Source organism: Lynx canadensis, chromosome X (assembly GCF_007474595.2).
Source record: "Lynx canadensis isolate LIC74 chromosome X, mLynCan4.pri.v2, whole genome shotgun sequence".
Lineage (NCBI taxonomy): Eukaryota > Metazoa > Chordata > Mammalia > Carnivora > Felidae > Lynx > Lynx canadensis.
In genome coordinates this window covers 6,376,836-6,403,218 of record NC_044321.2, presented here as the reverse complement: position 1 = coordinate 6,403,218, position 26,383 = coordinate 6,376,836, and the positions used below count along the sequence as shown (strand labels likewise).

The following is a 26,383-nucleotide window of genomic DNA, read 5'->3' as shown; positions in this document are numbered from 1 at the left end:
TCTGCGCTGACAACGCGAAGCCCGCTTCGGATTCTCGGTTTCCCTCTCTCTCCGCCTCTTTCAAAAATCACTTAAAAAATCTTCTGTACTATACCAGTTCCTGTCTTTCTACTCTCTATATTCAGAATGCTATTTACCCTCAGTTATGGCTGTAGGTACTTACAGTGGCTACACTGAACCAAACATTCTCTTTTAGTTCTGATAACACGACAACCCATCATTGACCTATCCTTTGCTACCCGAACACCGTTTCAGTCAAAAACCATCAAATGGCATGAGCACAGCAAACACACTCCTTTGTGCCCCTTGGTTTGCTGCACGGAGAAGGTACTGGTGTTGGCGGGGAGCGCAGAAGGTCAGGGCCGGCCTGGCACCCCTGCCCGGTAAGCTCGGACGGAAGGACGCCTCCCCCCCTCGAACCCTTGTGACCGACAGCGGCATCTCTGGAAAGGGCTGGGTGACACTTTGCTGAGATGACCGCAGGTCATCTGCAGGTGGAAGGTTTCATGCCAGGGGCTTAGAGAAAGTCGAAGATGGGGAGATCCCTTGATGAGGGGGCGGGGGGGGAAGGCCCACAGCCCCGCAGTGCTGAGCCCGAGGTCCGCCTGGGCAAGGCAGGGTTTGCTTCCAGGCTCTGTGTGAGGCCGCTCGTTCCTAAGCACAGGCTTCCCAGTCGCCGCTCCTGGCCTGGGTCCCCACAAACGCTGTTTGGGCATCACTTCTGGAAAGGATTCGGTCGCGGCAATCGGGGGATTACCTGAGTATTCCAGATGTGCACGCACTTATCGAAGGAGCCACTGGCCAAATATTTCCCGTCAGGGCTAAAAGCTACGCTGTAGACAGGCTCCTGATGCTTAGTTAGCGTGTGGACGCAGACGCCTCGCTCCACATCCCACAGTCGGACCGTAGAATCGAACGAAGCGCTAGAAAGACGGGAGAGAAAACATCATCAGAGAAACACGCTGGTTTCTTTCTATTTCCCTAAGACGTTCAACGGATCTCACGTGCTGTTTGTCCTTCCTGACCCTGAGGTTTCGAGAGACAGTAACTGGGCATATGCCTTTTCTAAAACGTGACTTGGGCGTATTGAAAAAAAGCCCATAGTTACAAAACAAATCTTTTCTTCCAGGGCTGTCATTAAGGAAACAAGGTGACATCCACATTCATTGCTTTCTGCATTTTCTACGGAGATGAATGATATATGCTCTTGTATAATATTTACTCGATTTCTAAAATGCTCCCTACAGTTTGGGGTGCCTGGGTGGCTCAGTCGGTTAAGCCCCCAACTTCGGCTCAGGTCGTGATCTTGAGTTCGTGAGTTCGAGCCCCACGTTAGGCTTTGTGCTGACAGCTCAGAGCCTGGGGCCTGCTTCGGATTCTGTGTCTCCCTCTCTCTGCCCCTCTCCCACTCACACTGTCTCTCTCTCAAAAAATAAACATTATGGGGCGCCTGGGTGGCGCAGTCGGTTAAGCATCCGACTTCAGCCAGGTCACGATCTCGCGGTCCGTGAGTTCGAGCCCCGCGTCGGGCTCTGGGCTGACAGCTCGGAGCCTGGAGCCTGCTTCGGATTCTGTGTCTCCCTCTCTCTCTGCCCCTCCCCTGCTCATGCTCTGTCTTGGTCTCAAAAATAAAAACATTAAAAAAAAAACAAAAACCAACATCTATTGTTAGCAACTAAGATGATACCAACAGTCTGGAAAAAGAGCAACCTGAGTGATTAAGACTCTTAATCCAACAGGAATTAAAATACAATCACATCCAAATATGCAACCACACTGTCTCGAGCTCGAATAGCACTTATTTTCAAGTTGAAAAGAACAGCACGTATCACAGAGCGGTTATCTGCTGTGCTCTCACCAGGGACTCAGGCACTGCTATGTTCCCTTTATACCCGTTCGCCGAAAGGATAATTTATGCTCGTGACACAAGAGTACCTTTCGGGCTATCAAAAACCGATTCTCAGTGTGTTCTCGTAGTAATTTAAGTGGATTTTAGGAGAATTGCTTGAAATAAGACAATTATGGTCTCCACGTTCTTCTGGTTTCAGTCTCTCAGCAGGTGTAGGAATGCCTTCCAGTACTTTCTAAGAGACAGCCTGTGGTCGAGCACTCACGGCAACAAGAGTCCTTGCTGCTCGGCGAGGCCGCCACACCCCATCCCGCTCCGTTGCAAAGATGGAGCCTTCTTCCTGATCGACACCTGTCACCTGTGCCCGCATATCCGTTCTGTGCAAGTGTGAGAGCCAGCCCCTGGTTGTTCCTGGTAACGAAACATCCCGCCCAAGTCTCATCCCTTCCCAGTGAAGCAAACACACCCACGCGGCTTTGGACTGTGGCTCCCAGATCCCTAGGTCTCCTGGCTCAGTCTCAGAGTCTTTTTGGTTTGTTTTCTGAATGTTCTTTTTAAAACACAATACCCAGAGTAGAACATTACATCCTGAAAGGGGTCCAACGAGCATTGCGACCAACCAGTTCCGCGGACAGCGGCCTAAAGTGACGTGGCTCTGGGGAGGCCACCTCTGCATCACTTATAACCACTCTGGCCAACTGTGGCCTGACTGGTCATTCCTCTCCACCCGATGCTGGTGTCACAACAGAAATGGTCGGGTCGGTTCCGGTGTCCCAACTGAATTCCGTTTCCTTTCTGTGTCTTCACAAAAACCTTCACCAAAGCAAGGGCTCAAAGCCCGGCCCCACGACCAGCCCCTCCCACCAACCTCATGGTTCAAATGACCCTCACCCTCCAGTTACGAGTCACCGGAGAGTCTCGAGGTGCATTCAAAGTGGGCTAGCCACCTCGTTTCCTTTGGAAGGGCGTGAGCAAACTCGCAACACCCCTCAGCAAAACTTCCTGTTCTGTTTGGATACAAAAAACTCTTACTGGCCATGTGGCGAGCTGAGACAGCGAGCAAGGCTGCTTTCAGGAACCGTGCCTGGGCTGTGGACCGTGTGCCCTTTACCTGGCTAGCATGGTGTTGGAATTTGGGTTGCTGGTGGCAGGCCCGGTGGGACTCCACTTTATGGTGTAGATCTCTTTGCTGTGGGCCTGAAGGTCATGGACACACGTATCCTGCTTCATACTCCTGATCTAGAGAACACAGCGGGAACAATGTGAGCAGACGCCGTCTCTGCAGCCAGGAATGGTTCAACATGACCTATTCCGTGAACCTAAGTCACGTGTCTGGCTCCTGGGAAGCTCGCTGCCCGGTCGGCAGGTGGCCGGCCACGCAGTGCCCAGAACAGGGGCGGACAGAGGGCTAGGGCGCCACGGGGAAGGGAAGGACTCTCAGCAGGATCTGTGACGGACACACGGGAGTTAAGTGGGTGACAGTGACATCTAGTTAGCGATGGGGACAAAGTGCAGAGGCAGGAAGAGTGTGAGGAACAGTGAGTGGAAGCTCCGCACAGAGTACGCGGGTTGTGGCTGGGAGGAGGCAGCACGTCCTTGCAGACAGCCGTACCTTTAATGTCATGTCATCAGAGCAGGACGCTAGCAGCATTCCAGAAGGATCCCATTTGATGGCGTTCACCTCGTTCTGAAAGAGCAAAGGGTTTCAGAAAGAACGGCTTGCGAGCAGATACCACAACCCGCCACCAGGTGGCAGCAGCGCTCTGTCGTCTCCACCAGGAGCCTATTTGCCTCTCGCCCGGATGGCAAAGATGGAGAAGCCGTGGCATTTCCTCTCATTTCCCTCTTTTCCTTACTCCGCCTTTCACATTTGCATAAAAGCACAACCATGTGCCACACGGAACCAGCCGCCTCATCTGCATTTGTCTAAGGAAAAACACAGTCTCAACTAGGAAGGGAGCCAAGTGAATTTACTCATGATTCAGGGCAGCACATAAAACCAGGAAGACCACGGTTGTTTACAAACTGACTCTGAAAATCGTTTTCCTAAGTCCTTTCACTACGGCTGCTTTCCATCTAGATCCGTAACAGAAACTTCTCTTCTGGGGGAGGGGGTGGGGGTGGGGGCGGGGGCGGGAGGGGTGGGAGGAGATTTAAGACAGGGCTTTAACGCAGGTTGAAGGCCACGTGACCTAAACGCACCAGCAGACGAACGCGGCCGTACAAGTGGTAACTGTTAGAGATACACCCACAGACAAAATCCTGGAGGAGGGCAAAGAGCTCAAAATCCAGAGCAAAGAGCCCGGAGACAAAATGCCGCAACACAGCACAGGTGCAAAGTTGTAACAGGCGGCCGCAGTGTGCCGTGGGGGCAGAAAGGAGTGTGGCTGCAGACGGCCTTCTGGATGGGCCGGGAGGCGGGATGACCCTGAGGCCCAACCCCGAGGCGGAATCCTGGAGGATGCAGGCGGACGCAGCCCCGAGGGACACCTGACCCTGGGCTGGGGAGGGGGCGCTGGGCCTGGCGAGCTGGGGAGCAAGCCTTCCCAGCAGGATGACTAGAGCCCCATTTGCCCAGGAGAGTCCCACCCATGCCTGCCGTCCCGGCCTGACAACTGATTTCAAACTAACAATTAACTTTCCAATCAATCTCACACTCCTACGCGCTCTGGTTTGGGTGATAAATTTTATGGTCACGCTACTTGTAAAGGACGCTGAGTTTTGAAGGGTGTGAGGCGGAGACGTGACAAGGCCACATCTGTGTTCCGCGCACTATCGAGATAGCCTGGAAAAAAAGGGAGGAAGGAAGCTTGGGAGTCCCAGGGGCAGGCCACTGGCTGGGCGAAGGGAGGACAGAGGGGCCGGGCCGCAGACGGTGTTCGTGCGTGTGCACGTGTACTCGAGAAAGCGGGTCCGGATGCCAGCAGGGCAGCTAGGCCGGCTTGATCTACCCTACGGGCAGATGGCTCAGGGCCCAGGAGCGTGGAGCCGGACCCACGGACTACCCCCAGCGAGGGCCATCTGTAAACCCTCTAGGGTATAGCAAACCCCTTCCCCGGAGTGGAGTTTTCTCTCCCTACCTCCGCAACCCAAGTCATAATCACCAGAAGGCAACCAGGGTTGGCTCAGAGTCTCGGGAAGAAACAGGCTCGACTACATTTGAAAATGTGTGATGGTGACAGAGCTCGAAGCGGGACAGCGGGAAGTCGCAAAAACTTCTATTAAAAGCTGGGGGGGCGGGGGTCTGGGATTAGAGGAGAGACAGAAGAGATGAGCAAGACAAAGAGCAGGGTCAGTTGACTGACACAATGAGATGTTAACAGCACAGTCGATGCCTCCGCTTTCAGAAGCAAGGACCTGTAGGGACAGAGGCTGGCAAGGGTGAGGAACGTGGAAATGATCCAGTGCTGGGGACAACGGCATCTGTGACCCTGGCAGGTCTTCCAACAGGGCTGAAGTGAACGGGGTTGGGAGGCCATAGAGATTCATCTGGAAAGGCTACGAAAAGCCTCGTGTGCCCCACTAAGGAATCCGATCACACATCAGCTGGCAGTGGAGCTTCCTGGATCAAACGTTCCTTATTTTCCACCAACTTGAGGAAAATGTTGGCCATTACCGTTTCCAACATTTTTCCTGTTCCATTCTCTTTTTATCTCTCTCTCTCCATGTCACAAATATGCTAGAGTACTTCATATTGTTCATAGGTCATTAAGCCTCTGTTGAAAAGTTTGTTCGAGGCGTCCGAGTTCGGCTCAGGTATGATCTCGTGGTCCGTGGGTTCGAGCCCCGTGTCAGACTCTGTGCTGACAGCTCAGAGCCTGGAGCCTGCTTCCGATTCTGTGTCTCCCTCTCTCTCTGCCCCTCCCCCACTTGTGCTCTGTCTCTCAAAAATAAATAAACGTTAAAAAAAAAAAGTTTGTTCGATCTTTTATCACTTCTTTAAATTGGCTTATTTCTACAATGTCACTTGAGGCTCACTAACCTTTCTGAAAACTCCCATCTCCTGGTTGAACCGCCCCCCCCCCCCCGCCCCGCATTAAGATTTCCATTTCAGGGGCCAATGGGTGGCTCAGTTGGTTAAGTGTACAACTTCAGCTCAGGTCATGATCTCTCTGTTCCTCCCCCACTCTCACTCTGTCTCTCTCTCAAAAATAAAGAATAAAAACAAAAATTTCCATTTCAGACGTTATACCAGTCAGTTCTCAGATTTCCACTGGGCTATTTTTTTTAGAATATAGTTTTCCTTCCCGTGCCGATATTTCCCATCTATTCTTTCATTACAAGCATCCTGTCCTTTATGTCTTTGCACATTTTTATAACTACTTTAAAGTCTTTCCTGCAGAATCTGATGTCTGACTCCTCTGACAGCCAGTCTTTTCTCCACTGCCTGCCCCCAACTGGGTTAAATCCAACCACCAGAGATGCTACAAGAGCCCAAGCAGCAAAGGGCTGCAGGAGAACGGACCGAGTATCTCTCTCCGTATCTTTCAATCCCAGGCACTGAGGAGACGCTCACCACCTCCCAGCACGTTCTCCAGAACCAGAGCCCGTACTTACCGTGTGTCCTTGGAAGGTTTTGACGGGGCGGTCGCAGCCGAGTCTGCAGACGTGAATACACATGTCTGTGCTACAGGAGGCAAAGGTAGTGTTGTTCTGCCAGTCTACGTCGAGAGCGGGGGCTGGACAGCAGGGGATAGCGGGAGGACATTGACATTTACCAGTTGGGCACAGAGCTCAGTTGATTTAAAACAATTAAAAGCAGAGTCTCAAGAAGCCTGATCTAGTAACACAGTAAAAAAAACCCTTCCCAGTGTGAAGACAGCCTCTTTTCCTCATAGACCTTAAAGACACCCCCGCCTCCCCCCCCACCCCACCGCGCCCTGCACATCTGTGGAGCAGACACTCTGGAGAGACCCCCGTGATGGTTCACGTGCCCCTTGGCACGAGAGTCCAGCTCCCCTGACACAGTGAGAAAGCGGAGGGGAGAATCTGCACCTTGCTGCTTCCAGGGACATCACTGGTGCATGGGCTGACGTGTCGTATTTTAGAGAGGAAAAAGAGAAAAGGAGACGGAGATTTCCTATCCTACGTTCAAGATAGCTCGATTTTTAAAAATGTCCCGCAACACATCAATGCACCCCCCAACTGCAGGGTACTGATCCCTTTGGGGGACACAACTGGACGCTGGCTCAGGACTTGTGATGAACGCCCCTTCTGACTCCTGGGCATTTCCCAGGGGCTCCGAGAGCCCTGTGGAGGGTTTGGGGGATGGTGATGGCCTTCCCTACACCTCACAGCTCTCTCCCTGCACCAGACCTCTCCATCGCACTACTCGGCATCCCTGCTGTCTCCTGACGCCTCCTTCTTTCTAGGAGAAAGCGGGTTAGCTTCCTCCAAACCTCTGATCACAGAGTTTTTATCAACTGATCAATACCATAACCGTGTCTCGTGTTTCTTTTATTTTTTATTTATTTATTATTTTTTTTAATTTTTTTTTTTTCAACGTTTATTTATTTTTGGGACAGAGAGAGACAGAGCATGAACGGGGGAGGGGCAGAGAGAGAGGGAGACACAGAACCGGAAACAGGCTCCAGGCTCTGAGCCATCAGCCCAGAGCCTGACGCGGGGCTCGAACTCACGGACCGCGAGATCGTGACCTGGCTGAAGTCGGACGCTTAACCGACTGCGCCACCCAGGCGCCCCTCGTGTTTCTTTTAAAGGCAAGTTAGCAGCGGGTCGGGAGAAGAATGCAGAGGACTCAGGCTAGGCTGACAACCGGACTGCCCTTTCTCTTCTTCAGTGTTTAAGTGAGACAGGCAGGCCTCTGCAGGGGTCCACGTTCCACAGTGGGTAACCGCACGAGGCAGCCCATCAGCCTCTGCGTGCGGCTCCGTCCCGGGGTGGCTGTTGTGGCTGTGTACTTGGTCGAGAGCGAGCACGGGCTTCTTCAAAAGCCAAGACCGTCCCTTTTGGTCACATCCCCGGCAGTGTTTCAGGATAGCCCCGCGGTCCCTGGGGCGCATTTCCCACGTGTACAACACAGAACGAAGGAACCGATCCCATGTGGTCGGAGTGACGCTCCCGTGAGCCTGAGAGGCAAGACCCCAGCTGCTCTCGCCTACAACACCGCCCCAGCTACATCCCGAATTCCCGGGCCACCCTCTGCACTGTGCGGGCCACGTGATTCATATACCTGGAAATAGGACGCTCAGGCGGGCACTTCAGGGACGCTGTCTACCACCTGCTCATAAAAATTAACATCCGCCAGCCCTTGCCGTCCAAAGAGGGGACCCTCTGTACTTAGGTGGCTGGCCCCACTGTGAGTCGGCCGCTGTCCAGGACCCTCAGAAGCCCCAGTGTGATCTCACCATTCAGTGCAGGTGAGCGACACGTACCAAGGCCCAGACATTGTGGGTGTCTGCACGGCCTCCCTGCCCACGGAGGGGCCGGCGAGGTTCAACGATCAGCATTCGAGGCTCAGCCTGGCTTTCTCTGCTGTTTGTTTGTTTTTTTAAGTGTAATTTTGAAATATTACTGTTCCTCCAGGCTCCCCAGTGGTTGTGTTTTACAGCCCTACAGGATCAAGACCAGAAAGATGATGGTACGTGTGTGTCGGCCCATGCCGTTTCATCACACAGGCGGCTCTGTGCGACTGCCCCCCGCAGTCAAGATCCAGAGCCCTCCCTGCGGCATCCCAAAACTCTGCCTCCACTGATCTGTTCTCCAATCTAAACTCTCATCATCTCGGGGCACCTGGGGGGCTCGAGTCGGTTAAGCGCCCGACTTCGACTCACGTCACGATCACACGGTCTGTGAGATCCAGCCCCGCGTCGGGCTCTGTGCCGACAGCTCGGAGCCTGGAGCCTGCTTCGGATTCTGTGCGTCTCCTGCTCCCCACCCCCCCTTGTTCTCTGTCTCTGTCTCAAAAATAAATAAGCATTAAAAACAAATAGAATTTCACCGTCTCAAGAATGTTCTATGTAATGGAATCATACAGCAGGTGACCTTTGCTGATCGCTTTTTTCCCCTCCACAGAACACCGTGGAGATCTAGAAGCTGTTACACGTACGTTACCAACAGTTTCTAAATCATTTGTTCCTTCTAACTGCTGAGTGGTGTTCCCCAGTTAGGCTCTGAGCTGTCGCTTCTGGCTGATGCTGCTGGAGGGAGGCCCTACCACCAGGTGTTCACGGGGAAAACCTAGGAAGGCAGAGCAAGTTCTCAGATCCGCCCGTTAAGGAGTCTGTGAATGCTGAAGGAGGCGACTCCCTGTAAGCTTGCACTGGCTGCGTTTTGCCCTGGAAAAAACCACATTCCCTTCCTTCCATCTTTCCATCTTGGAAGTCTCTACACTCCGCTTGACTGTAATAAAGGGCAAATAACACCTAGAACTTCCGGAACCAGCAAGGGGCTACGGGTCTACCTCACGGGCAGCAAAATTATGGGTGAGAAGGTCTCTCAATACGTAACGCGTGGTCTGTGGTCTCCTTGGGCCTGTGGGATGGGAAACCTTTCCGTAAAGTCGTAGACATGCTTTGGGGAATATTATATTCTGCTGAAAACCTTCGTAAACGAATTCTCCGAAGCGTGAGAGGAACTTTATGGATGTTTCTCTTGGCCATCTTTTCCTCTGAAAAGTAGAACCCAGAGCTTTGTGTGTCACAGACGTTCTCTCCCATCACGTGGGTGAGCACACCGGGTGTTCTAAGGCTCTGAACCTGTTACTGGATCTTCTCCCACGACAGAGGTCAGGACACGTTGGGCATTTACGACAGACGACACCACGGAAAACTAGCCCGATACTCTCACTTGCCATTTACTCCACTATGTGGTCTGGAGCACAGGGTAGCACGCGTATGGGAACACGCACAGATCCATGGTTGCCAGGGTCTCAGGTAAGGAGAGGAACTTTTTTCTCTTTAAGTTTACTTATTTTGAGAGAGTGAGCGATGGAGCGCAGGGGAGATGCGGAGAGAGCGGGAGAGAGAGAATCCCAAGCAGGCTCCATGCTGTCAGCTCAGAGCCAGTATGGGGCTCGAACTCACGAACCCTGAGATCATGACCTGAGCTGAAGTCGACGCTCAACTGACTGAGCCACGCGGGCGCCCCAAGGGGAGGGACTTCTTAATGGAGGAGGGATTTCCTTTTGGGGGCGGCGGTGGAAATATTCCGGAACTAGATAGTGGCAATGGCTGCCCACGACGTGCACGCGTAGTAGTTCGTCCTCACGGCAAATATCACCTTGTGTGCACCCCTCCCCCGCCCCACTCGATACAGGATGGAACAGAGAGCCGCCTGCATGTGCAGCCGGGCCTCCTTCCTGGTGAGAAACCACTTTCTGTAATCCGTTTGGCAATTTCCACATCATCGGTGGTGTTAGATGAAAGCAACATTGACAACAAAATTCACCGGCACCCCAAGCGGTGTATCCGCTGAGGGCCCCAAGCTCCGAGGGTGGCCACAGGAGAGACGTGCTGCATCTCCAAAGCAGCAGCACATAAGCTGCGACACCCGGGCTCTCCCTCGCTCCGAGCTGCCCTGATCAGGAGGGATCACTGCTGAAGTACCCCCTGCAGTACTGCCCATCTGAACACAGTCCTAAGTCGCCTGGGTGGCTCGGTGGGTTAAGCCTCTGACTTCAGCTCAGGTCACGGTCTCGCAGTTCGCGGGTCCGAGCCCACGTCGGGCTCTGTGCCGACAGCTCGGAGCCCGGAGCCTGCTTCGGATTCTGTGTCTCCCTCTCTCTCTGCCCCTCCCTTGCTCACGCGTGTGCGCTCTCTCAAAAGTAAACATTTAAAAAAATAATGAAGATTAAAAATTATAAACCTCAGGCATCGAAGGGCACCTGGACGGCTCAGTTGGTTGAGCGTCTGACTCTTGATTTCGGCTCAGGTTATCATCCCAGGGTCATGGGATCAAGCCCTGTGTTGGGCTCTGTGCTGAGTGTGGAGCCTGCTTGGGATTCTCCCCCCACGCCCACTTCTCCCTCTCCCCTCTACAACCCCGTCCCTCTCCCCTGCTCATGCACTCTAAAATAAAAAAAAAATAACAATAATAAATAAAGACCTCGGGTACTGAGACTTAATGAGTTTTCTTGACAGACGGCTGTTCGCACGTGTTATCACACTGGTTTTGGGGGGGGCATGTCAGACGCGCCGTGTGATTCTGCTGGGAGAGGACCCTTGGAAAGGTCTGGATTTCACTTCGTTCGCCTTCTGATTTTGCTTTGTATCTCTTCGCTGTAATACATCTGACCCTGAGGACATCTACCTGCTGAGTCCGGGGAGTTCTCCCAGGGAACTTTGGAGTCTGGGCGTGGTCTCAGGGAAGCCCAACACAGCGTCGCCCTGGGGACAGCAGGGCAAAGACGCCCACACCAGTTCTGCGGTCGGTGACATGCATTCCCCTGCTACCAGCTAGATTTCGTGGCCTCCTTCCTGCAGTCCTTCGTGATTACTTTAAGGGACATTGAGCTGCCGTGGATTGCCATTTCTGAATTCCAAAAAACAAAAAGCAAACTCACCGGAATGAAACGGAAACTGTTGTTTGGCTTCTCCTGTGTGGGCGTCCCAAATAATTGTTGTCTGTGCTCCGCAAAACAAAAAGAAAAAGTTAGCAACTCTTCTTCACCAAAAGATTTCTCTAGAAAAACGTAACACACAACCAAAGACCGTGAACACCCCTTCCTTCTAAACTGGCACGGTCTGAAAGACACAGAATGTGAGTCACACAGGTCATTTTTAATTATCTGGGAACTACATTTAAAAAAAAAAATAGGAAAAAGAAATGAGTAAAATTAATTTTAGCAATATATTTTATTTCACTCCAATGTGGCCAAAATATTATTGTTTCAACATGCAATCAACAGAGAAACATCAAGGAGATAATTTGGCATTCTGTCTTTCGTCTAGATTTTTGGGATCCAGCGTGTGTGTTTCAAGCTGAACAGTCTGGAGAGCGACATTGTGTGAACTCGGCGGCCCCATGTGCTGGTGACAGACACAGCAGCCGGTCCTGAGACTCTGCCCCGATCGGGGGGCACGCTCCCTCACCCCCCGACAGGGAGACGGGTTGAAAAGTGTGCAGTTAAGCACCTTTCTGGCACTTTTCCAAATAAAGAGCTACAGACGCTGCCAGTCCTGACACTTCCACGACCATCACCCCAAGAATCGGGGATCCTCGATACAGCCGAGTAGTCGTGACCCTGGGATCAGGCCCCAGTTCACGGGTCGAGAAACAGGGAGACAAAATGATCTCCCTCCACCCCTTGGAAAGCAAAGTAAATCCTGGATTCCTAGGAACTTACTGATCTTGGGAAGATACGCAGGGAAGGAACCAGAGGCCGCTCAATGAACACCACCGAAATTAAGTCTTAATCAACTGGAACTTTCACCTTAATTGATGAAACCTTTCCACCTCCCTGTCCATGGCACTTAAGAAAGATTTTGCTTTGGGGCGCCCGCGTGGCTCAGTTGATTAAGCATCTGACTTCGGCTCAGGTCATGATCTCGTGGTCTGTGAGTTCAAGCCCCGTGTCAGACTCTGTGCTGACAGCTCAGAGCCTGGAGCCTGCTTCAGATTCTGTGTCTCCTTCTTTCTGCCCCTCCCCCACTCGCACTCTCTCTCAAAAATAGACATTAAAAAAAAAGATTTAAAATAAAAACATAATAAAAAGAAATATTTTGTTTTAAGGGGCGCTTGGGTGGCTGACTTGGTTAAGTGTCTGACTTTAGCTCAGGTTGTGACCTAGCGGTTCATGGGTTCGAGCCCCACGTTGGGCTCTGTGCTGACAGCTCAGAGTCTGGAGCCTGCCTCAGATTCTGTGTCTCCTTCTCTCTCTGTCCCTCCCTCTCTCCTGCTCTGTTTCTCTCTCTCTCTCTCTCTCTCTCTCTAAAATAAACATTTCAAAATTTTTTTTAAAAAATGAAAGATTTTGTTTTAAGAAGAACTGCTTATATTTTCTATCAGCTGCAGAAATTTCCAGAGGAAACAGAGCAGTAAGTATCTTTGAAACTCGGTTCTCTTAAGTTCGGGGCCAGCTCTCGACCAATTAACTTTTCTTTTTAAGATTTTATTTTTAAGTAGTCTCTACACCCAAGGTAGGGCTCGAACTCAAAACCTGGAGATCAGGAGTCATATCCTCCCCTGACTGAGTCAGCCAGGCACCCTTAGACCGATAAATGTTTTTTGTTTGTTGTTTGGTGGAATACAGCTCTTTTCCTAACGTAGCCACTCACAAACAAGCGAGTGTAGGACCCGAAGACTAACTGAATTCATAATGTGAATTTTCATTGGCCATACCACTCATCACCTCCTACAGTCACAACTGCAAGTAAGGTCGAAAACCAGAAATGAATATAAAGGGGAGTCCCCGAGCAGGGACGCAAGTAAGGACGCAAAAAACTTAAAAAAAATTTTTAATGTTTATTTTTTGATAGATACAGAGTGCGAGCCGGCGAGGGGCAGAGAGAAAGGGAGACACAGAATCCGAAGTAGGCTCCAGGCTCCGAGCTGTCAGCACAGAGCCCGACGCAGGGCTTTAACTCACGCCCACGAACCATGAGATCATGACCTGAGCCGAAGTCGACCTTAACCGACTAAGCCACCCGGGCGCCCCTGAAAAAACTTTTTAGAAGCGTGTGTAGGTTGAAGGGCAGAAGTTACTGGCAATTCAGGGCCCGTACCCTGTACCGGTGGGTCCCTAGGCAAGTCAGTGCGGGTCTCTGTGACACAGGGTGATGCCACAGTGCCCGCCTCCTACCCTGGGAGCACTGAATTGGCCAACACATGTAATAGTTAACGTGCTTGTCAAAGGTGAGCGGTCATTTGTGCAAGTCATTTTCACAATCCAATCAGCAGTACGGATGACCAGCCACGTCCCAAAGTTCCGTGTGTGTATGTGTGTGTGTGCACGTCTGTAATATGTGAATTAGAACACCTCGGAGAAAACGTGATGTAGTTCCAGGAGAACGTTTAGTGAGTCAACCATAGCACTCAGCTTGTTCAACATTAGCTACTGGGCTGCTGGGTCCGAATGAGGGGTCTACTGCCTTAGAGAGAGAGAGACTAACCCAGAGCGTCACATCCCAGTGTGGGGGTCAGCACACATTTTCCGTCAAGGGTCACATAGTAAATATTTTAGACCAACACCACGGCAGGGTTTGTAAGTCATGGCCATTATTTTATATTAATTCTAGAACCTGAATGAACATGAAGCAGTAACTTAACAAGGTTCTCAAATCATCCTGACGTCAGTATGAACGTGTAAAGAAAGCCTGGTAGAGGGGCGCCTGGGTGGCTCAGTCGGTTAAGCGTCTGACTTCGGCTCAAGTCATGATCTCATGGTTCATGGGTTTGAGCCCCGCGTTGGGCTCTGTGCTGACAGCTCAGAGCCTGGAACCTGCTTCGGATTCTGTGTCTCCCTCTCCCTCTGCCCCTCTCCTGCTTTCGGTCTCTCAAAAATAAAGAAATGTTAAAAAAAAAAAAAAAAAAAAAAAAAAGCAAGCAAGCAAGCCCGCCCTCTGGAAAGCAAACCAAAGTAGAGTATTCACACCCAGTTTACAGGTGTACAAACACAAAGTGCCGTGAGGACATGCTTTTCTTCCCCTTCTGTTTCCATTTCTTGATAATATTTCCCCACAGCAAGGACTTCAAATTCCCGCCAAGTCTTAGGAATGACATGACCATCCAATCCCTGTTTTTTGGGGGTCATGATTCCTGGCTGTTGGCGACTGAGGACACAAATCCAGAGGACGGGTTCAGACTCAGAGCCAGATGGCACCTACACCGCCTCATTCCTTGCCCACCCGTGGCTTCTAGATGCACTTGGGTGCTGGCGGCCACCCGGCCTTGACCCCATCACATCCACCGGCAGCCCTGTCCAGGGGCTCCGTGGCCGTCAAGGGCGCGCCCGCTCGTGCGCGGCTCTCTCTACTCCCGTGCTCGGAGAGGCCCGCAGCCCTTCCACAGGAAGTAACGATGTATCGAATCAGGGAAACAGAAGCCTGGCCTCTCGAGAGAAGATAGTCCGTGTTTCCAAAATGGCCCAGTGGTGAAGGGTTTCCGTCCAGTGCGTCCCACACCCCTTTGCTTGTTCAAGCGTTGCGTAAATGCAATTTGGGGACTTCCTGTGTCACTGAATAATGCACCTCAAAAACAGGGGGGGAGGTTTGGCACAAAGGTCTGTGGAACGGTAGACTATATTGAGAGCATACGTATTACAAACGAACAGTAAGATCAAACCCACAAAAACAAAACCGAATAAACCTCTTCTGCTATCTTAAGGAGAAGCAGAAATTCTCAGCATTAAAAAACCAAAAAACAAACAAATAAAACCCAGGATGTGATCCAGAGATTAAAAATAAATAAGCATCTGCAGACGAGAGACACCTACGTCAAGCTAATACTCACTTTGTCTACACCAGCACTCAAAATGTAATTCCCCTTTTTGTTCCATTTCAAGGCAAAGATGGGGCCTTTGTGTTGCCCTAAGGTGCTGGCCAGGTTGCCTGTTACGTAGGGAAACAACAAAGAGGTTGACTTCAAAGCCATGGTCGGCTCACTGGGTGATTCCACACTGGGGCACGCCTGCTCCCACCCCACACGAGGCAGGCCGGGCTCACCATCTTCCGTCCATATTCTCGCAAAACCATCATAGGAGCCTGTGGCCAACAGCGTCCCGTCGCTCTGCGGGCCAGAAAGAAACAGACAGCACCGCCAACAGCTCAGTGGGGGCAGCGTCGAAAACAGCCAAGACGGCCTGTCAGCTGATCCCAGGGCGAGGCTACTCTCCCAGCAGGAGCTGGCTCCCAGGGAAGGGACAGACCGACCCTGTGCGCCTCCTGGAGCCCACACTGCTCCGAACCCACAACGTGAGGCACTGTGAGGACAAGCGCAGGAACGGGGCAAATACCGCCACCGCTCACCCCGGTGGCACGGTTACAACCACCGTATGAGACGTGACGGTAGTGAGGCTTAAGGAAGCTTTGAAAACCGTGCCTGCACATACGGAAGCGAAAGTGTAAAGAAATCACGAAGGACCGCGGGCTTCCCACGTCCAAATGCACGTGACGCCTGCTGTCGAGACAGCGAGGGGACACGTCCCCTTCCCCGGGTCGCGCCTCATATCCCGCCAGCGGAACGGGCCCCCCCCCAGGAAAACCACCGGGCTCATCTTGCTTAATGATGGGAAGACGAGCCTCTGAACCCCCAGCCAGGGGTCTGCCCGACACGGCCTTGTGAGAAGCTCTCAGGAAGAGACAGCACCCGTACCACCGGCCCCCGGGCTAGGGGTGCTCGCCAACAGGACCGCCCGCTCCCCTGTGTTTGCAGGGGTGCCCCCCGTGGCGCTGGAGGGTCTCCGGGGGCTTAAGCGTCTGGGTGGCGGCAGGGGCTTACGTTCCAGTCCAGGGAGGTCACGTCTTTATTACTGGGGACGTCATGGCCCCCTTCTCGTATACAGTGCCTCAACACGAGCTGCGTGGAGCCCCCGTTGCTGTTTTCGTTAAGGTTCCATATCCTTGCCGTTGAGTCTCCGGATCTGCAGAATGAACACGCACATGCACTCAGCGTCCGGGTCCAGTGGAAACAAAGCCCATCAGACTTCCGGGCGGCCTATGTCAGCTATCTCTGGCCCACGGCCTGTGTCTTCTTAATCACGCTCACTGGCCGTGTTTTCCTCCTCGCCATTTTTGGTGCTCTTAGTAATTTAACGTGTCTTTGCGCTGCTCTCCATCCCACTGAGAGCACAGCGTGGGACCAGGACTCCCTCACAACCCGGGGAAGAGAGCGGCACAGAGAGCCCCAGGCCTTGCTCCGCACACAAAAGAGGGGAGCACTTACTCCATGAGGCACAGTTCCGGAAAGCATCTCGGACCCCACGGGCCCTGCAGCACCCACCACCTGGCATCCTTACCCTGAAGCTAGGAGATCGCTGACAGGGTTCCAGGCACAAATGAACACCTCGGACTCGTGGCCCCGAAGGACTGTGGCTTTGTTGGGTGGAATCTCAACGTCCCCGTCTATTTCCATTGGTTTCGAATGATTATCTGTCACAAGAAATAGGAAAAGACATGTGGTGACCAGTATAAAAGCAGCGCATTCTTGGGGGCACTTGAGTCTTAGATAAACACCTTCTTTTCGTGTACTTCGTTCTATTACCTCTGACGACGGTAACTGAATCCTGCTTTTGTGTAATGTAGTAAATGTATTGCGTTTTCTTAGTTCAACACTCTCCAAATTTGATAGAGAAATCCAAATTTATTTATTCTTCCTAATTAGGGCCAGGGTCTAACCACCACCACGACACTGGGGAACAAGGACGACAGCCAGCTAGAGCTCTTTTCCAGATGGGGTGACACGTGTTATCTGTGAGCACCTTTTGGAGGGATCACCTTTTTTTTTTTAAAGTTTATTTATTTTGAGGGAGAAAGCAAGCCCAAGTTGGGGGTAAGGGGGCAGAGACAAAGGAAAGAGTGAGAACTCTAAGCAGGCTCTGCATGATCAGCACGTAGCCCAATGCAGGGCTTGAACCCATGAACCGTGAGCTCGTGACCTGAGACAAAGTCGGACGCTTAACCGACTGAGCCCTGCAGGCGCTCCTGAGTATCACGTCTTTGTCTGAGAAGCTCCTACCGGGAGACGCCACCATTGCCGCAGAATGCCCGCCACCCCGCACCCCTGCCTGCAAACACCCTTGTATTCGTGGGGGTCCAGTGCCGAGAGCATCCTGAAATCACCTTTGTGTCGGAGTTCTCGAGCTGAGCAGAACCGCCATGCTTTCTGAGCGGACAGGCCTGCCCTGGATGAACCACGGGATCCGGGTTCTGAATGCCCAAGGAAGCCTGGTGACCGTGGACACTGGCCGTGCTAAATGCCACCTGGAAACCATCCCGGAGGGCGGCTGTTTTCCTCCCAAGCGGCAGGAGAGGAAAGATTCTTGAAGGTCAGTATAAGATACAACGTCAGACACCACGGTCTGGTTTCAACCTGCGCTGCAGCACGATGACACAAACTGCAGGTGGCAGCAGGCCTCAGGGAATAAAGGGAACGCGGAAGGCGGAGGACAACGTGGCAGGGAGGAGGTGGCCGCGAGCTGTCAGGGATGCTCCCCGGAACGAGCAAGTCAACCCAGAGGCACCCCTGGATCGAAGGCTCTGTGTGTGTGTGTGGCCAGCGTGCTTTAAGAAGCGTGCGTGTCTCCACGCAGCCATGCTCCATTACGTTTTCTTAAGATTTGAAAGGAATTCTGTGGCGCCCGGGGGGTTTCGATCAGTTAAGCATCTCACTTCGGCTCAGGTCGCGATCTCAAAGCTCCTGAGTTCGAGCCCCGCGTCAGGCTCTGTGCTGACAGCTCGGAGCGCGGAGCCTGCTTCGGATTCTGCGTCTCCCTCTCTCTCTGCCCCTCCCCCACTTGTGTCTGTCTCTCCCCCAAAAATAAATAAAATGTGAAAGTCAATCAATAAATAAACATAAAAAAATGAAAATAAATAAAAGAAATCCGTGCAATTTACAAGTTGGGAAAATTTCTGTCTTGGCAGACGTACGGATTTCTTAAAGTTCACCAATTCCAAATTGCTTCCCTTGACGGAAGATTAAGAAACACACACACAAAAGCACACTTCGAACTTAAACCCTGAAGCAGTCTTTGAGTCCATAAGCCGCAGATCAGAGCGGAGTCAGGTTCTCTGGATAGGACCTCGGGCCGATCTGTGAGCTGAACTGTTCCAGCGGATCTCGGCCAAACCCGCTCAGCACGGGAGGCTGAATGACAGGACCCGTGGCCTCCACAAATGAAACCCTTTAACGTCGAACGGTAGTCACACAGTGCTTCTCGCTGCCGTACGAAAGGAGCTCTCACAGGAGCCCGGTGCCCCAAAATCAGGGCTACGTGCGTCCAGACCGTCGCATCCAAGGACCTCCCGAAAACGGTGTGAAGCCCTCGCGGGCAAACAGCACGCGGACAGCACAACGCCTGAGAACGTACGGCGGGCAGATCGCAAAGAGTCTAGCCGACTCACACAGACGGAGCAGAGAAACCGCCAGAAGCTCGCCCACCCCCAGAGCCCCGCACGTACTTATCGCGTGGGCTCCGTTCTCCTCCCCGTTCACCGTGGCCTCTCCGTTCTTTGGTGGATGTTGCTGAGCAACGGCTGTCGGGGCCGCCGCGGCCGTCGTGGCCGCCGCGGCTGCAGCCGCTGCGGCCGCGGCCGCCGCACTGGCCTGCTGCTGAGCGAGCTTCTCCCGGAAGGCCTGCTGCCGCGTCTGCACCACGTCAGGCATCACCGCGTCGATCAGGGACAGGGACTCTATGGGGCGGCCGTCGAACACCGTGCCATCCTGGGGAGAGAGCACGGGGATGGCCGTCGGTGCCCGGAGGGGAGCCAGCGGGGACTGGGAGTCCACAGCAACACCCGTGGGGTCCGCAGTGGGCTGGGGACAGGTGGGCACAGTGGGGTGTAGGGGATGGCTGGGGGGGGTTGGGCACAGTGGGGTGTGGGGGACGGCTGGGAGGGGCGGGTGGGCACAGTGGGGTGTGGGGGACGGCTGGGAGGGGCGGGTGGGCACAGTGGGGCGTGGGGGACGGCTGGGAGGGGCCGGTGGGCACAGTGGGTGTGGAGGACGGCTGGGAGGGGCGGGTGGGCACAGTGGGGTGTGGGGGGGGTCGGCTGGGAGGGGCAGGTGGGCACAGTGGGGTGTGGCAGGGTCAGCTGGGAGGGGCAGGGGGGCACAGTGGGATGTGGCAGGGGGGGCACGGCCTGGGGCGCACATCAAGATTCTGGTGTCACGACCGACTCTGTATTGGGTAAATACCAGACTGAATTGGGGCATTAGTGCCATGTGAACCTTGCTATCTCACGACAAAAAGTGCTATGCTGGATGCAGGGGTTCCCAGCGGGGAGCGACTCTTCCCTCTGAGGGGACACCCGGCAATGTCCGAAGACACCGTGGGCTGTCCCCACTAGACAGAGGTAACTGGCATCTAGTGGGTGCAGGCCAGGGACACTGGTCAACACGCTGGACCGTGTACAGGCTGCCCCAGCACAGTCACCTGCCCCCACGAGGCGGCAGTGCTGAGGCTGACAAGCTGTGTGCAGATGGTATGGCTGGTGAGCAGATCCGTGACCAACTACCCTTTTACACGGAAGAGGCAGCTCTTCAGAAACCCAAGGCCAATTTAGAGACACTAGCACAGTTCAGGATTCGATTCCTTGTGCACCCGTCTGTCCGAATTAATACCGTACGCACCTGCTGCCATTTGAAATGACGTTTTGGGTTCAGGGTGTGGACTAAATCTAGCCGTGGTATACGGACGACAGCACTGTTCAATTCCTACTCGTTTGAATTTAATTCCTTTTCTTCCCACATCTTTTGGTTCGCTGGCTTCTATTTGCAATGAAAAAGTTTCCATGCACACTTAAAAACACAGAAGAATGTTCTTTCCTTACAAATCACTCCAGGAGCGCCTGGGTGGCTCAGTCGGTGAAGCGTCCAACTTCAGCTCAGGTCATGATCTCTTGGTTCGTGAGTTCACGCCCCGGGTCAGGCTCTGCGCTGACAGCTCAGAGCCTGGAGCTGCCTTAGACTGTGTGTCTCCCTCTGTCTCTGCTCCAAATATTAGTCATACAAAACTCAGTGCTTCTGGGTTGTGTCTGCTTAATGTGCAAACACGTTTCTGTACGTTCCGACCTTGAATTACCTCAGAAATTAGGAAGACCGGAAAGACGTGAGTTTCAGCTGGACATGAGCTAAACGAAACGTGACACCAGCTGAGTTCTGGTCACGATACTATATCCAAAAACAAGCAAACGATACGAAACCCTACAAAACGTGTGAACAAGTAGCCGGTCACCTCGTCAACCATGTTCACCCTTCGGTTCCCACCACGGCGTGCCCACTGTTGGCCAACTGGTCAGCATGCTTCCGTATCACCTGCCTTCTTCACATATTCACACCTCAAGGGGATGACTACTCGGCCAGAAGTATCACGTGCCCAGAGTAATGAAAACACCTCCTAGTTTAAACTCTAAACGCACGTGGTTCCCCTATTTCATGACCGCAAGCCTACGTCACCAATGAGACGACCTCTACGTTCTCCTGTACACACGTTGGAGCCGGCACTGCTGAGGAAGAGAAGCACTCGTGAACCGTGACGTCGTGACCTGAGCCATCCAGGCACCCCAATTCAGGTCTTCTGCCTCTGGGGTCATGCGCCCCTATCCCCACAGTTCACTGTTACGCGGGAAAAGAGACTAGATGGGACCTCGCGGGGCTGGTGGAAAACCGCCTCGGGCATCCAATCTAAGATGACAGAGGAGGGGCGCCTGGGTGGCTCAGTCCATGAAGCATCCGACTGTAGCTCACGTCATGATCTCGTAGTCCGTGAGTTCAAGCCCCACATCCGGCTCTCTGCTGTCAGTGCAGAGTCTGTTTCGGATCCTCTATCTCCCTTTCTCGCTCTCTGCCCCTCCCCCACTCGTGCTGTCTCTCCCTCCTTCTCAAAAAAAAATTAAAAAAAAAATGAGGCAAGAGGAGATGACCACTGCCGGCAGAATGCACACAGGACAGGCAGAAATTTGGGTGTTTTCAAAGATGGGGTTTTTGCAAAATGGTGGGGGAACGGAAATGACAGAATACGGGATAGATTACTCCTGTACTTTTTTTAGATCTCTTTTTCATTCTGTTGTTTCAAGTTTGTTTGTTTCTTTTGAGAAAGAGTGAGCCCGAGCAGGGGAGGGGCAGAGAGAGAGAGAGAGAGAGAGAGGATCCCATGCAGGGCAGAGCCCGAAGCGGGGCTCGAACTCACAAACCACGAGATCACGACCTGAGATGAAACCAAGAGTCGGATGCGTCACCCACTGAGTCGCTAGGTGCCCCTCAAAGAGCTTTACAAAAGCTAGAGAGAAAGCTGAATCCGACAGGCTTGTGAGGATGAAGTCAGTTCAAAGCGAGAGACGGGACGGAGGCGATCCCGGCAGGATCCCGGGAGACGGGGAGGGCACCCACCTCGTTGATGCTGATCTCGGCCTCCACATACTGAAGTCCCTTCTGCAGGATGGAGATGAGGGCAGCTGGCGGCACTAGCGTCCCATTGATGTTGGACTGGCTGATGTGGCTCTCAATACCGAACGTGAACGCCGAGTGGGAAAAACCTGCCGCGACAGAGAGGGAAGCCGGGGTTTCGCGAGGCCCGAAGGCGGCACCACCACCGAAGTCGAACGTGCCTCGTTAGCGGGGCACACGTGGCCGTGGGACGCCCAGCTTCGGGTCTGGGGAGAAGCGGAGGGACGGGAAGGGCGGAAGGGATACAGCAGGGTCAGACCTGCTTGCAGGGGACGGAGACACAGCTTGAGAGGTAGAGCCATTTCGGCGTTAAGAGCCAAACAGAGCCCAGCGTGCCCTGGCTAAACGTCGTGCCAGTGCACCTCTGGGCTTCCTCTCCGCCTTCCATCAGTCCCTCCGGAGCTCCCCGTCCCCGAGTGCCCCCCGACCCCGCTGCAGTGCACACAGGGCACCTGTCTTCAGCCGGGCTCCGAGCGCTCAAGGTGGCTGGGGGTAAAGGAACCACACGAGCAAACATCCGAAGAAAAGGAGGCTGTTCTGGACCCGCTGGGGTGGCTTGAGCTGTTTCATCTGATAACTGGTCGTTATTAGAGATGCCGGCTCCCCCCACCCTTCCCTCAACACTCGTCGGTCAGGGTGGTGGTTCCGGAACGCAGCAGACAACTCCGGTTCCAGGAGGGGCGGCAACAACGCAGGGCAGGGGGCAGGAGCACTCATGACCCACGTGGGTCCCAGGGCGATGGGGAACCCACAGTGGCCCTTCCTCAAGGACAGTAAGGGGGCATCTTACTGCCGGAGTCCGCGGCTGATGCAGCCCTTCTCCACGAGGGGGCAGCCCAGTCTGCTGGGGGTACCGCGTTCACCTTGCTCGGTGTGGGGAGGCCGGGGGTGCCGGGGAGCTGGGAATCCTTATGGGGTGGAGGTTGTGTGATTAACAGGGACCCCTATGCTCGGCTCCCAGGCTGGGGGTGCGGTGGGGCCAAAGGCACTTGTGACTCTGAACTCTCTCACCATTTATACCGTGGGAAGAGAAGGGAGCAGTTCTGGGGTGAAGCGTCTACCTGCCGGCCGCCCTGCCCACCGTTCACACGCGGCAATGCTGGAGTGCCCCCGGCGTCTGCGTGTCCCATAAGGCTGGACCCTTCGGACCTGTCTCAGAGTTACCCCCTTGGTGTGGCTTCTCCTGGGCTGGGCCAGCCCCCCCGCCCCCTGCTTGTGGGGGTCCTGCAAACCCTGCTCTCAGGGGGGTGTCCCCAGGCAGCACGACCCATCCCCGCTGGCTCGTCCTACGTGCGGCCCTCCAGCACGGGACTCCTCGGGGTCCCTGCCGCCTGCCCTCCCTCCCTCCCTCCCGCGGCTAGAACGCCACCTTCACCTGCCACACCGACGGCGGTGGCAGTGAGCAGGCCCGGCCTCCGTCGGATTCCACACCCGAACAGCCGAGGCAATAACCACAGTGCTCGGCAGATGGGAATGTTCCTCCGTGAAAGGAGGCTTCCTGTGTGTGCGGCCCCCTCTCCTTTCTCTACTCTCCACTCCTCCTCCACCCAGGCCTGTCGGCTCCCCAGTGCCTGATTATAAAGAATATATAAAACGTGGACTTTATTTCAGAGTCGTATGGTAGCCGCTGTTGGTTTTACAATCCGCTGCACAGAGGCTGTGAACTGCCTCGCACAACTGTAAGCACCTAACTGAGGCCGCACGGGACGAGGCCCTCCCCGCGGGCTGCCCCCCAGCCTGCACTTCTCCCTCCTCCTATGTGTCCCCCACCCCTGTGGCCATAACACAACCCCCACCCCTCCCCCACCCCACCCCTGTGGCCATAACACAACCCCCACCCCTCCCCCACCCCACCCCTGTGGCCATAACACAACCCCCACTCCCTCCCCCTCCCCCGCGGCCATAACACAACCCCCACCCCTCCCCCACCACACCCCTGTGGCCATAACACATCCCCCACCCCCTCCCCCACCCCTGTGGCCATAACACAACCCCCACCCCACCCCTGTGGCCATAACACATCCCCCACCTCCTCCCCCACCCCTGTGGCCATAACACAACCCCCACCCCCTCCCCCACCCCTGTGGCCATAACACAACCCCACCCCCTCCAGTGGCCATAACACAACCCCACCCCCTCCGGTGGCCATAACACAACCCCCAACCCCTCCAGTGTTAACCAGTGACTATATCCTGAGTCTCGGCCCTGCTCTCGGCCCTGCTAGAAATCTTATCTCCAAGCTTTCATCTGTCAGGTTGCCAGCGGTGTAGATGGAAAACCCCAGGTGAGTGGATAGAGCAGGGGCAAGTAGATTCCTGGCCTGACTCGCTCTTGCCTGGGGTCTTCACCATATACCCCAGGCCACAGTGATCTGTCCGTCTTACAAACTCCTGACTCTCCCTGCCTGCTGACCCCACCCACCCGGCTCCTGCCTTCTCCTCCTGCGGTCTCGACCAGCTAAGGGCACGGGACACTGGATTTCGAGGGCCATTTCTTATTCTCCTGGTTGGTATCTTTAAAGGGCCCTGTGCAATGAATTGCACGAATAATAAAAATGATAGGCAGGCCTCGTGTGGTGCGTCCTCTCCACCAGGCACCGCTCCAACAACTCGCCACGACTTCCCTTAAAGCCTCTTGATAACGCTCTGCCTCGCTTCCCCAGGTGCAACTTTCCCTTTTACAGGCCAGGTCTTGAGATCCCTCCAGGAACCCACAGGCCCCAGACACTTGGCTGGGGCTGAGATCCAAACCCGGGCAGTGGGAAACCACTCTTAGCTTCCTTGGTGACTCGACCTAAAAACATCTACTGATGCCATAATCAGAGCACAGCACGGAGAGCAGACAAGGTTCCTAAGAAGAGGTCAGTCTCAATGACTAAGGGGCAACACTAGAAGAGAGGTCAAGCTTCTGGTGTATGTCTTAGTTCCTACAGTCGGCAGCTGTAACAAAATCCCACAGACTGAGGGGCTTACAAACAACAGACACTTATTCCTCACGCTTCTGGAGGGTGGGAAGTCCAAGATCAAGGTGCCAGACAGACCTGGTGTCTGGTGAGGGCTGCTTTCCGGTTCACAGACGGCCGTCTTTCCCGTGTCCTCACATGGCAGAAGGGGTGCGCTAGCTCTGGGTGGGGGTCTCCTTTAAAAGGACACGAATCCCATGCGTGAGGATTCCGTCCTCACAACCTAACCACCTCCCAAAGGCCCCACCCGCTAACACCATTGACAGCGGCGGGGGGGGGGGGGGGGGGGTCAGGATTTCAACATAGGAATTCGGGAGGGGACGCGAAATGCAGAGTATTTCCTTCCTCTGTCCCTTCTTTCTTCATCTTCCAGACACCAGCCACAGAACTGCCACTTAAGGCACACAAAATCGCAGGTTCCAACCGCATTACTTCCTTTAACCAAACCTGGGCACTCTGTGCCCACTATCTCTACAGGGCAGCTGCTCAGTTGTCGTGGTTATTGCCTTACACACGAGGAGAGTAAATATTGGAGAAATCAGGTAAGTGGTTCAAGGCTCACGCACACAATGCAGTAAATGTCACCTCCAGACTGTATGACTCCAGGATTCGCCGTTTCACCCGCCCCCCTCCGCCACCCCCCGTGACACCCACAAGCGCAGGAACCAGAATTCTCAGCTCCTCTGGGTGGATGCCACCTCCGTTCCCAGGCGGGACACGCTGGCGGTTCCCGGTGCCGCACGGGCAACGTGCGAAGGACGAGGTGCAAGCTCACGTCTAACTCAACGCCCGTCCTTGATGTCCTTCTGCATCCGGGGGCTTAAATGCTGCCACTGAGGTTTCGTTGCCCGAGTTTCTGATCTCTCTCCGTGATAATGCCTTGCAACATATATCGCACTTCTAGAAGGTGGCGAGGACGACGTTCAGTGAAGACGTGTTGCAAGACAGGGACGAAGCAGTGAAGATTAACCCAAGCGGCGGGAATCTAAGACTGCAAAGAGCGTGGGCGAGGAATCGTGACAATGAACTTCCCCTGCTGAAGCAAAGTGACTGAGCAGATAAAGGTATACGGGAGTGCCATGACCTTGAACACGTGTCATTGAAACTTGTGTCCCCTACTAGAGGGCACAGGAAATCATGACTGGAAACCAGGTATCTTCAGAAACACATGTGGTATTGTTCCACGTCACTGCTGACACGAGTCCCTCCTATTTGCTTAGATTTACATTAGCTGCCAGGACGCCTGGATGGCTCCCTCGGTAGAACACGCAACTCGTGATCTCAGGGTACTGAGTTCAAGCCCCACGTTGGGCATGGAAACTACTTAAAAATAAATAAATACATAAGTAAATAAATAAATAAAATCACCTTAGCTTCATTTCTTTGGGCAAATCTCTGCATGACCTCTCAATGTTTTTGGTTTCTTTTTGGTTTGGGGTTTTTTTTTTTTTTCTTTAATCCATTTGTTTTTAAGACTTCCTTCTTGCAGGAGGGCCAGGTGGAGAAAATGT

General features: G+C 53.8%; 1 protein-coding gene across 3 annotated transcripts in view; it reads right to left on the bottom strand.

Moving 5' to 3' along the window:
• TBL1X (transducin beta like 1 X-linked) overlaps nt 1-26,383 on the bottom strand; it is a 236,089-nt gene that overhangs the window by 6,259 nt on the left and 203,447 nt on the right. For all 3 annotated transcript variants that reach the window (XM_030305258.1, XM_030305257.1, XM_030305260.1), the window contains 11 exons: nt 21,854-21,999; nt 18,925-19,186; nt 16,764-16,896; nt 16,247-16,388; nt 15,472-15,535; nt 15,260-15,357; nt 11,373-11,433; nt 6,407-6,528; nt 3,462-3,536; nt 2,961-3,088; nt 758-923 (listed from right to left, as the gene is read on the bottom strand). In XM_030305258.1, the coding sequence (XP_030161118.1) occupies nt 758-923; nt 2,961-3,088; nt 3,462-3,536; nt 6,407-6,528; nt 11,373-11,433; nt 15,260-15,357; nt 15,472-15,535; nt 16,247-16,388; nt 16,764-16,896; nt 18,925-19,186; nt 21,854-21,999 (1,397 nt within the window). The remainder of the gene's footprint in view (nt 1-757; nt 924-2,960; nt 3,089-3,461; nt 3,537-6,406; nt 6,529-11,372; nt 11,434-15,259; nt 15,358-15,471; nt 15,536-16,246; nt 16,389-16,763; nt 16,897-18,924; nt 19,187-21,853; nt 22,000-26,383) is intronic.